The sequence below is a fragment of the Rhyacophila brunnea genome, unplaced genomic scaffold (assembly GCF_057557595.1).
Source record: "Rhyacophila brunnea isolate RB1 unplaced genomic scaffold, BYU_Rbru_1.0 scaffold_9, whole genome shotgun sequence".
NCBI lineage: Eukaryota > Metazoa > Arthropoda > Insecta > Trichoptera > Rhyacophilidae > Rhyacophila > Rhyacophila brunnea.
In genome coordinates this window covers 788441-800783 of record NW_028233361.1, presented here as the reverse complement: position 1 = coordinate 800783, position 12343 = coordinate 788441, and the positions used below count along the sequence as shown (strand labels likewise).

Below are 12343 nucleotides of genomic sequence, written 5' to 3'. Positions count from 1 at the left end.
ATATATAAGTATAATATATAATACAAAATATTATGTTTGCTTAGTTTTCAGTTCGTTAGCTATTGTATGCCTTATTTATTATTATCCAATAGTTTCACTAAAAATAGATCCCGTCAGAGTTATAAATTGAAAAATCTAGGCTCCGATATTGTTCTAATATGATTATATTTGATGAATCCATAATAGATTTGGCATTCAACATAAAATAATTTTATCTTAATCTTTGATAAATATCAGTGACGTCCAGTGGGGGTAGGTAGGCCGTGCGTTGATTATGGGTGGCAAATGCAGCAATGAACGATTGAAAGCAGTGGCAGTTTTTCACGAAGTAGACGATACGGTCGCTTCATTAGAAAGTGTCGACATCTTATTTTAAAAAAGCATAAAGGGGCCTCCAAATATTTCAGTGCCACGAACCTCCGTGTACCTAAAAACACCGCTTTTTGGGAGTATATTTCGTAGAAATGCTCTAATCGGTCTAATCCTTAGTAGATTATAGTAATATGTATGTAAGTATGTATTTTTCAAGAATTCTGTTGCTACAATCTGAGACTAAACATGAAAGAGGGTGGCATTCTTAGTCTGCCTAAGGGCGGCACTTTGTTAGGGACGTCACTGGTAAAGATTCAAATTTGGAATGTTAACCAAGAAACAAACAGACAGAATTCGTATTTTATGTGTACATAATATTATAGACTAGCGTTTGCACCCAGCTTCTCAAGGGGGGCTTCTTCTGTGTTTTTTTATTGTTCCATTGGGAACTTGCTGAAATTTTAATTTAAATTCTAGATGATTTGAATTTTGTACTATTCCACTTGATTATTAGTTTAAATAGAACGCAACTTGTATCGTACTGATTTCACTTTTATCAAATATAACTGCACCAGTTTCGTCCGCCTCAGAGGGACATTTTCAACTAAAAGAATATACAACAAACTAAAATTTATACTATACAAATTTAAAAAGTGACAAAATATTCACAAACACATTTATCTATAATATCAAACAATATTATTACAATCACATTTAGATATCTACCTAATTAAATGAATTAATTAAATAATAATATTTCATAATGATTTGTTGATGGAAATCTAAAACCAAAAATTCTTATTATTTACATAAAACATATAAGAACATTATTATATACAGAAATATCACTAACACGTTTCATATTATATTACAAGATAACTATTTATTAATTCAATAATATTAGGTAATTAATAACAATATGATAATATTTAGGCTAATAATCAATCTATTAATAATTTACAATAAAATTTAATATTGTAATTAAATAGTAGAACAGTATCAATTCTTACAGAAAAATAATTATAAAGATGAAATATAAAAATAAATAACATACAATATACTTAATAATTACGTAGTATATATTAATCCATTTTTTTAGATTTATTATTCAAAACTGTATCGTAAAAAATGACTGAAATGGAATACATCTAATAAATGTTGATCTAGAATTAAAGCCGCTTGAAGCTGTAATAGGCAAATCGCATGGAATTTATGGGATTACAGGAACAAACACATTTTCGGTAAATACAATCAGGTAAGTTTCCATTGATCGGTCTGTTCTAAATTTATTAATTTCATTCGTTGTAAATGACTAAAGTTTTTTATAAATCTGTTTCTGTAATAGCGATAATCATCACCGAAGACCGATAACGCATTTTCGCTGAAATTATGTACGCGCGTTAGAAGTTATACTTCTTTGGCGTAACAAAACAAAATAAGCCGTTACCTTAGTCTATTAATATTAGAGTGGATTAGGTTGATGAAAACGTATGCGATTTATCTGTGTCTCATATAGCACATGATACTTGTAATTTAATTATCGTATTGCATCAAAACTCATTTTTTCCATACAGCGGTTATAATCGATTCAGAAGTGCCCATGATGAATCAAGAAAAAAACAAATTATATTGGCGTGTTATTATGATTATATTCATTTTGGTTTCAAGGGTATTTTATCGATATAGGTACCGTCAGCAATAATATTATGTATGTGAATAAATAATAATATTATTGCAGAATGTACCTACTTTGGAAGAAAAAAATCTCAAAACTTGTGTTTGAAAAATTTAGCAAACCGCTATTTCAAACATCTTTGTTTAAACAGATGACTGTACAACATTCGTTAACAATAATAATTTATTACAAATCAAAAGTAAAACATAGCTTATTTAATGGTTTAACTGAAACGTAATATTCTCTTTTGTGATGAAACATAATAAATATTATTGTCTTCAATTATTATAAACCGCTAATAAATATATTGACATGGGATATACGACAAATATTATCATAAACTGTAAAAATATGTATTTTTGTGTATGAAGTCTCTAAATATTGTAAATTTACAACATACCGTTGTTTTAATTATTTACCAACTCAACATTCACAAAATTTATTTATTTATTGATATATAATTTTACTCATAAATAATACTTACATAAATATAGCCTCAAATCTTGATACACAATCTTTGCAATGACAAATAAATGAGTACCTTGGTATCAAAGTGGGACAAACGCCACCTCCCACTAAATCCATGTTTTAATTGATTATGGTAGTGCAAGTGATGCTCTTTTCAAAAAATCTACCAAAAGTATTAAAAACGGTAGTTTTCATAGAGATTTTTGAGTTTAAAGTTGGTATGTTATATGAAAAACGGACACTTTTCACACATGTTTGTGAGTCTCCTGTAAAATTTTGTAAATGGCTTATGTCCCACTTTGATACCAAGGTACTCAAATATACACTCATATATAAATAAAGTTTTATGAATATAAATTAATAGTGTAGAATGTTAGTATCCAATGAATGAATCAATGAAATGAATAATCATGATAATAAATTGTGTTGCATCGGCGCGCGCAACTTTGCCACACGCCAAAAATACACTCTAATCTGTTTTCCCAAACACGCCAGAAGTATTTTTTTTTTTTTTTTTAGAATTATTAATAACCATATCCTTGCTTTTTCGTACAAGGTGGTTGTTAGTAATTTTGAACAATCACAAACACCCAGGCTTTGAGAAAAACACATAAATGTTTTTGTCATGACCGGGAATCGAACCCAGGAACTTACCCACTGCACCACGAGAGCCGCCCCAGAAGAAGTATTACTTCAAAAATAATTTAATTAAATCAATGGAACTATCAACAAACTGCATAACTGAAAACTCACATGACTAGAAAGCTGGTGGTTTGTAGATATACAATAGTTGCAATAGTCACATTGCGTAATTAGCGCTAAGTACCTGCTGCCACTTTCCTTTCACAAGGTATCTCAATATTCTTTAAAAATGTTATAGGTATGTACCGGGCAGTTGGTTTAATCAAATAACCGTAGGTATGCGTGTCAATTTATTCGAACTGAGATTTATTTAGATCCTGGTGGTGACGTAACTTACTATATACCTACACTGTTAAATAAGTGCCATGGAATACGTAGGGTAGAAAAATATGTTTCAGACTCGTATAAGCTATGTCAACATTTTTTTACGAGATTTAGCATTTTTTAATACATGAAAGCTTGAAAATTTTGCACCTGGCGTATGGAGTTAAATGTAGAGTTCATATAAAACTACAACGTTACTAAACTAAAACTGCTAGATAATCAACGAATAATATGTATTTTTTACAGTTGATAATAAACATCAAGGTTAGTAGTTAAAGTTTGTCGCAATTAAGCATGGCAGTCATAGCATAGTGGTAATGCAAAGGGCGCGATACCCAATATACGCAGGTTCGATCCTGCCGGGTGTCTTACTTTTTTCGAAAAAGATTTTTTCTATTGGCTATATTTTCTCATGAGTGTTTTCAGAATTATGTATGTTCAATAACCAGAATGTACATTCTTAAATCCCGTGAATTATTCGTTGAATAAAATAAATTGTTCACAATATATTATTTTTGGTCATAATCACAAGAATCATGCTCTTTATATATTGTCATTTCAGGATTATATTATTTTCCTTTCCGCTTTCTACCTCTAAAATTTTCCAGGATTTGGAAGCATTGCACTGATGTTTGTTACAATTTAGGATCTATGTCGACTGGGGGATCCTCGAAGTAGAGGCGGCATGTAGTGAGTAGTGTAGGTGTGTCAAATTAAAGATTTTTTGTTTTTGTTTAAGATAGCCGAAAATAAATAATAAAATAGATAAGTAGGTATCTAATAAATTTACTGACAATTACCAGGTGTAAACGTCTGTTCCACAGTTCTAAACTCACAATCTCTATAAATTCACGGCATAACTAACATTTTCCATGTTTAAATTAAGAATTAAGTATTAAGGAATTCAGTTTTAAGAATTAAGTATAAATTAAAAATTAAGATATTTTGTATTTCTAGCTGAAATTATCATTTTGTTTTATTACATCCATTTCTTTACCGATAATGGATTGGATGCAACAATAACCACAATATTCATTTTAAATTGTAAGGAGAAAACTGTTTTATTCAATTTACCAAAAACAAACATTGACATATTAAGTAGATTGTGAGATATGAAACTGGGGCCCTCATATCTACCTAATGGTACTTTGCTGTAATTACACGATTTTATCAATCAAAGATATTAACAAGACAACAGTTTTGTAGTTTAAACATTGTAATACGAATGCATCAAAGTTTGCTGCGTATTATAAAAATACTTCCGCAAATTTATAGCGCAACCTACGTCTAACGATTAAATTAACTAGTATATTCGATGGACTACAAATTCATTTTCAAATTTTCCTAGTGTGTTCGTGTGTATGTAGTAGTAGTTCCTAGGAGTGGAAATGAAGTGGCCAGTGATTTAATTACGTACAGGTAACAAACACCAAGCAATGTAAAATATCTACCGCTCCTTCATTCGTATGATATTATGTAGTGCTCTTCAAACTGTGGATAAATAGAGACGGGCGATCATAGTTAGTTTAAAATCCGGGCCTATCAGAGGGAAGCTTCTGAAAGAGGTCAAGGTTGAAATTGCATTGTTCTATTTAATATTCATTTTCCGATTTATTAGCATACGAGTTCGTGAACATACGCATAATAAAAGCTACTTTCCGTGCTTGTTAAAAGAAACCTTGAAGTTAATCCCTCCAAACCAAAACCCGCCACACACCACACCCGATCTTAATCGGGCGTATCACGTGGCCCTACATTGGCGATGTGAAACATCTAGTTAAGTTTTAGGCCGGGAATGCCCTAGGAGGAGATACCCAGGACTAAGGTTGCTACGCTCAGAGTGAGCTCTGACTGAGTTTAAAGTTACTTTCTAATGGAAAGTGCCGGAGAGAGAAGAGCACAGGGAAATTATGAAAATAAAATGATTCTAGTGTATATAAAACAAAATAATGAAGCTAATCATACGGACAGCAAAAATTTTGTGAATAGATCTTCACGCCCGCAGTAAGACGCCGCAAATTTTTTAAATGCAAGATAATTGGCCTTAGTAGCAACCAAGTCGGATGGCCCGATGGGCCAAACAGCTGGTTGGACCGACCTGAGCATCTCCTCCCGTTCGGAGCACATTCTAAGATATTCCCAGAGGATGTGGTTGGCATCCTGAATCTCCCCTCCGCATGGACATGTCGGACGGCTTACAAGTCCAAGCTCAAAGAGCTTGCCAGCGAACCCACCGTGTCCAGTCACAAATTGACTGGTGTGATGGTCAGGAGTCAGATATTTGGTTATCTCCAATCGCCATTTAATATTTGAGACCATAAAAATATACTGGAACCTGGCAATAATAAATATAGAGCAGGGATGGCCAGTGCGTCGATCGCGAAGCTATTTTTGGTAGATCGCGGATATACTAAACTGAAATAATGTCTTCAATAAATGACATAGAATTGTCAAGAAATACAGTCAGGCAAAGAACACAAATGATGAGCCTAAGCTAGGAAGAAATTCTACAGGAAAACATTAATAAATGTAAATTCCTATCCTTGCAATTTGATGAGTCTGTAGATTACTCGGATATTGCACAACTATGCGTTTTTATTCAATTGGTTTTTGAAGATAATATCTTACAATAAGAATATCTTATAAAGGATTATTAACCGTTTTACTACTGAATGAACGAACCAGAGGAGGAGGTATATTTAATGCATTTACGTCGTATATTAATCGTACTCAATTTCCTATTCATAAATTAGTAACGGTAATGACTGATATTATAGCTCCTGCTATAGTTGGGAATCATATTGGGTTTATTACTTTATGTAAAAATGATGAAGCAATACCCACCTTTATCAGTTATCATTGCATTATACACTAGCAGGCGTTATGTTCAAAAGTCTTAAACCTGAATCAAGTGATGGATGTTGCTTTTAAAATTGTGAATTCAATCCGTGGTAAAGCTTTACAAAGAAGGCAATTTCGATCATTATTAGAAGAATATGGATCGGAAAATGGCAAAATTTTGTTGCATACATATTATGTAAGGTGGCTTAGTCGGGCTAAGTTTTTGAAAAGATTCAGAGATATTATGTTATCTGAAATTAAACAGTATTTAACAAAGAAGGATATCATCAACTAGATGACAAAACGTGTTTGCTTGATCTTGCCTTTTTCTGTGACATTACAGAAAAATTAAATCTACAACTTCAAGGGGGGGAAGTGACAATAATTGATTTGATAAGTGCAATGAATACATTTAAAATCAAACTTTCACTATATTAGAACATTAATTAAAGGGATGTTATATTAAAAAAATGATAATATGAGGTCCGAGTAAAACAACGTTGCTAACGGAGTAAGGATCTTTCTAAATTAGAAGATGTCGTTACATTTAATGATAGTATAAACGCAGAAGAAATAGCCATAAAAATAGTGCTTATTAGATATTCTACACACCTTGCCACACTTGAAGGAGAAACATTGACATTAAAATGCGATGTGGTCCTGAAAACCAGATTTTTTTGAAAATTTTTGGAGCCTTATTTATGAAAACAAATATCTACATCTTTGGAAAGTTGCAGCATATTTAACTTGCTTTTTTGGTTCTACATATCTGTGCGAATGATAATTAGACTACGTGCTGATGTCTAGCGGTAACTTCATATCACGTACAATAAGACAAATTTGCTGAAAATATGCAACCCAAAGTTTCGGATGAAAATAAAAAATAAATTTTAAGATTTATAAAGTTCGATATACCTACAGGTAAATTGTGTAACTATGTCGAAATTACAGTTAATGTGTACTTATTTTTTTTAGAAGTGAAATACATAATAGTTATATTATTATCGTTAATTCGATTTTTTCGTATCGTTATTTTTTATTATATAAAATATCAGTTTTCAAAATACACAATAAATACATATTTGAATTTTATTATAAAAATTGGGTTTTTGTTGTTTTCGCGTGATATAATTACCTACAAGTGATATCAGTCGATCGCCATAAATAATTTTATGACCTAGTCGATCCTAGAAAAAAAAGTGTGGCTACCCCTGGAGGGCGATTCATGAATTTAGCACAAGTGACCAGTTGCACAACTATTACACAACTTGCTTCAACTTGCTTCAACCGTAGCATATTAAAAGTCGACCGCTGGATGTCACTAGGCCAGGCTTTGGTAGTACACATGCTTTGACGGTAGAGGCGCTCGCAACTTTCCGTTTGACATAATAAACGTCAGATTTTCAATTCGTATCATACGTAATATTGGAGAAAGCTGTTAATAAATTGTTATACATTTACCATTTATTACTACATATTACCGCTAAAATTATTATTTCGTGTTTCAATTCTCATTTAAGGAGGTGTTTATTGTGATTTTGTAATAGTTTGTCTGTAAAATATTGTTGTATCTTGTATTGAATATTCTAATAATGGAGACGTTTCTTTCTTTTAATTATCTACGTACGTTTTATATCGCAACGTTGACGGGTAAATACTGATTAAATATGATGTTATTAACATATTTTAGGTTATTTTACGCCCACAAAATGGAAGTCCCGCAGTCAGAATTCGGTAATCGAACGGATGCGTTCAAAATGACCGACAACTCGTTTGTAAAACGTTTTCGGTTATCGAAACGATTAGCAGATCGACTTATTACCAGGTTGGAAGAATTGATGGCACCTCCACCCAGATCTTCGGCATTAAGCGTCGAAACTAAGGTGAGTGGTGAACTTTGATGTCTATTTATATAGGTAATGAAAAAAATATTAAATGTTTGTCGCTTAACATTGTTTCTTGTGTGTAGGTTTTAGCCACACTTCGGTTCTTGGCGACTGGAAATTATCAAACGGGTGTCGGCGATGAGCACACAGTTATGATAAGCCAAGCATCTGTCAGCAGAGCCGTTCAAGAAGTGACGATGGCCATTGATGACCATTTGTTGAACGAATGGGTGCTATTCCCTTCTGAAAATTTGGAGCCTATGAAACAAGAGTGAGTACTTATATAAAATAATTAATTATCTACACGTAAATTATCATTTGTGCCAAATTTAAAAAAAATTTAATGTTTACTTGTTTTCAGATTTTACAACAAATACGGTTACCCGGGTGTATCGGGGGCCATCGACTGCACACATGTGGCAATTGTTGCTCCACCTGCCAATGATCCTCTTCGCCCGGAGTATATCTACGTCAATAGAAAACTATATCACTCTATCAATGTGCAATTGGTAAGCTAACTATTCAAATTAATTAAAATATTATATACAGCAAAATATTGCATAAATTTGTCTAATCCTATTTAATCTCCTTTCTCGTTAGGTATGTGATGCAAAGTTGCGCATTCTTAACGTGAATGCACTGTTTCCGGGCAGCACCAACGACGCTCACATTTATAAAATGTCTGAAATTGGGACTGTCATGGAATTTATCCATAGGCAACATCCTACGACATGGCTGCTCGGTAAGTAAAATAGGTACTCTATATTTATTGTAGAAGCCACAATAAAAAAAGATTTTTTGTGACTTTGCTGACCCAATATTCAATTACCCATCTATTTGATCACCGGTTTTCACAAAACAGTCTCTTACGTTACCTCTTAGGAATAACCTGGAAATAAGGCAGCGAAGTATCTATCAGTAACTATAAATAAATACCACATGAGTAAAGACGCCTCAATAGCTCATCAAAAATAAAATAAGTAAAAAAACTGTGAAGTTATGAGGTTTTCATATCTTGACGCCGATATGCATCGGACACATACTTAAAAATCAAAACTATGATTCTGTTACTCTATGTTAATATTAGAATATTTGAATATTCTTGTGAAATATGAAAGCAATAAAAAAAATGATTATTTCATATACTTTAGAATTTTATTTCATCCTGTCTCAAAAAATGATTTATGTACACAATCAATAGCACAATTCACTAAATTTAATATAGTTTTGCGTAAAATTTGCATTTTCAAGATACTTATTATAATATCAAACAAAATACACTATGCTGGCACACATAAACACTCTTTAAACAATTCCTTAGAAATATTTTATAGACTAATTATACATAGTAATTATACGCACAAAATATGAAATTTAATATAGGTTTGCATAAAATTTGCAAATTTTCAAGACACTTATTATAATAATAACAAACAATATAAGGCTGGAAAAATCACAGATGCAGACACACATAAATACTCATTAAACAATTCCATTTAAATAAATCACTGCATTGAAACAGAACTAGACAAATTATTGGTTTTTCATAAGGATACTGACATGAATGTATACTTTGAAATAGATTTCTTTTGAGTATTTACATGAAAAAACTGTTTTGAGACAAATATAAAATAATGTTTCACAGTTGATTGTAAACAGGTGAAATCATACATCGTTTAAAATGTAATAAGGATCACTTATACTGATATACACGATGCTGTAAAATTTTATTTTATATTCGGCTCAACACGGTAATTATGATTCAGTGAAACCCCCGAAATAGCAACAACCACCCCAAAGAAGCGATTACGGTGCATAGCCGAGATTGTCAATTTTTGCACCTAGCATTAATATTAGTGCGCTCAACTCTGACTTGGCTGCACCGATCAGAGCCACAGTCTCTGACTTGGCTGCACCGATCAGAGCCGCAGTCTCTGACTTGGCTGCACCGATCAGAGCCGCAGTCTCTGACTTGGCTGCAATGATCAGAGCCTGCGTGTCTGACCTGGTTGCAATGCCGAGAGCCACCATGTCAGACCTGAGCGCAGCAACGTTGATGGTCAGCAACTCTACGGCGGCATTCAACACGGGCACCGGACCCATTGTCTGCGTTGCCACAGAAGTTTGTGACAACGAGAGCCTGTGGGCTCTCACTGTTGCTGGGAAGACAGCACTGCCTTCACTTGTAGCAGCATGGGCTCTTGTGAAAGCAGCACTGTCTTCCAGTGCAACAGTTTGAGCCGTGAGCCGTGGTGTCGCAGAAATTGCACATTCGGGGGTTGTCATCATATCTGCATCTGATGATGATTCAGAATATGCTGTAGTAGGTACAGTAAGAGGGGTTGCGGTGAGTGCCACCTCCATGCTGCTGGTGCTGGGTTGGATGATCCACCGCTGGGGCTCCGACGTTGACACAGACGCGACCCAAAATTTCCTGTGGTACCTGTGAATTAAATGTTATCACCATAAGTAAACGTGCGACGGGTGAACCCTTTTATACTGTTAATCAATATAGAATTACATGAATGACCTACCCCCCCAGTGTAATTGCCCTGTCTACCTTGCTCCCCAGTAACTGTAAATGGCACTATTAGAGCCATAATTCGCTGCTGGAGAGCAGACAGCCGGATTCTACAGGGCGGGCCGCCTCCTGTCTTCCTCTGGGAGATCAGGATTTTGGCCATTTTGGCCCGCGTGTTCCGCCTCGTGTCTTGCCATACCTGTAAACAATAATAATTAGAAATTTTCAATTTCAACAATATTACTAACGATCTAGTACTATTTACAGCAGTGACATTTGGGATGCTTTCAAAAGATGTGGTTTAATTTATGAAAACATTTCTTACTTGAACTTGCTATCTATAGCTACCTATGGTGGATTTATGTGGAGAGTAAGATATTTTGTAAAATAATATTGGATAGGTTGTTGACACAGTCTATTATATTTAAATAAATAATAATTTTTACCAATACTAGTAATAAATAGTAAATCACCTTTTTCCACCGTCTGTGGGATTTTGTAGCACCGCCCAAACAAGCATTTAATTGCTCCGACAGTTCTGTCCACAACCTCTCCATGTCGAGGCTGGTGAACTGCCCGGTGAGCCTTCCGGCGACGAGGTCTGGATGCACTACGGAAAATATGGTAATGTTATAGTATTCCATATCATTGCGGTTAAGCTGGTTTGAGTTACAGTAAGTTATGGTTTGGTTTTTAGTCTCATAAAACGAGGTCATTACACAATTATAAGTATGTCATAATAATGACACAGGCTATGTCTCGAACTGTGTTAATTCCACATGTTGGCATAACTTTAGTAGGCTACATTTCTTACGAGTATTGAATAAAAACGTGGTAGCTACTGACATTCCATGAATTCTACCAATTGCTCCATCTGGTGGCTATTTGCCGCTGGCATTTTGTTAATTCTGTAAAGGAATAAATAAATACACTTTTAGTATGATTTCTACATATTATTTTATAAAAGAAACAGTATATTTGAAAACAAATCTGACTTACCGACGTATCTGTTCTTATGAAAGTTTTTGCGCGCGAGAAATAGCTGTCAGATGTGGGCATAGACAAAAAAACTCTTAGGCGATCATAAATGTACGCCCGTTTTTGGCAATTATTAGGTTGCATTATTGGACACAGGAAGGAACAGTGTGCTTCTGTCGAAGCATCACTATCCAATTATGACTACTCACACTACTCACGTCGGCCATGCTAAATTCATGAATCGCCCTCCTGGCCAGCACATATTATTATCAGTAAGTACACACGAACGTTCTTGCTTAAGGGGGAGAGGCATAGAAATTCATTATCAAATTAAAGCTTTAAACATATTTTAATCGATCGATACCTATCTAAATACAATGGGAAAAATAAAATATATTTTTTTATTTCAAAGAGAAAGCGACAAATTTGAAAAAATGGCTAAAAATAAGGGTTTTACTAAAATAAATATTTATTGTTCCAAGTAATTTCTTGAAACAAAATTATCGATTTAATGTTGTTTAATAAGTTTTCTTGGAACTAGTGAATCTCTTTTGTCAATTTATTATAGTTTTAATGTTTTTTTTTCAATCTAAAATCAATCGATTTTTACGAAAAATAAAAATGTTCAATTTTCAATAATTGCATCAAGCGAAAACGTGGGCCTGTTCAATATATTTTTCTTACTTTTTAGATATA

General features: G+C 33.5%; 1 protein-coding gene across 5 annotated transcripts; it reads right to left on the bottom strand.

Moving 5' to 3' along the window:
- Nucleotides 1-9287: 9287 nt before the first annotated feature.
- LOC147063157 (uncharacterized) lies at nucleotides 9288-11711 on the bottom strand. Of its 5 annotated transcripts, none has more exons than XM_085959627.1 (5): nucleotides 11669-11711; nucleotides 11516-11577; nucleotides 11143-11279; nucleotides 10683-10868; nucleotides 9288-10591 (listed from the first exon to the last, which is right to left on the bottom strand). In XM_085959627.1, exons 2-5 carry the CDS (start codon nucleotides 11565-11567, stop codon nucleotides 10457-10459), a joined length of 510 nt encoding a protein of 169 aa, XP_085815753.1. In that variant the 5' UTR covers nucleotides 11568-11577; nucleotides 11669-11711; the 3' UTR covers nucleotides 9288-10456. The 5 variants fall into 5 exon arrangements, with proteins under 5 accessions (XP_085815753.1, XP_085815755.1, XP_085815754.1 ...); XM_085959629.1 differs by having other exon boundaries at nucleotides 10320-10591; nucleotides 11484-11577; nucleotides 11669-11696; XM_085959628.1 differs by lacking the exon at nucleotides 11669-11711 and having other exon boundaries at nucleotides 10320-10591; nucleotides 11516-11658.
- Nucleotides 11712-12343: the final 632 nt, after the last annotated feature.

Coding starts and splice junctions, on each gene's coding strand:
- LOC147063157 (XM_085959626.1), bottom strand. CDS start 11,385: ATGACCTCGTTTTATGAGACTAAAAACCAAACCATAACTTACTGTAAC. Junction 10,869..11,142: donor CCCACAGACGGTGGAAAAAG/GTGATTTACTAT, acceptor TATTGTTTACAG/GTATGGCAAGACACGAGGCG. Junction 10,592..10,682: donor AGGGCAATTACACTGGGGGG/GTAGGTCATTCA, acceptor TTTAATTCACAG/GTACCACAGGAAATTTTGGG.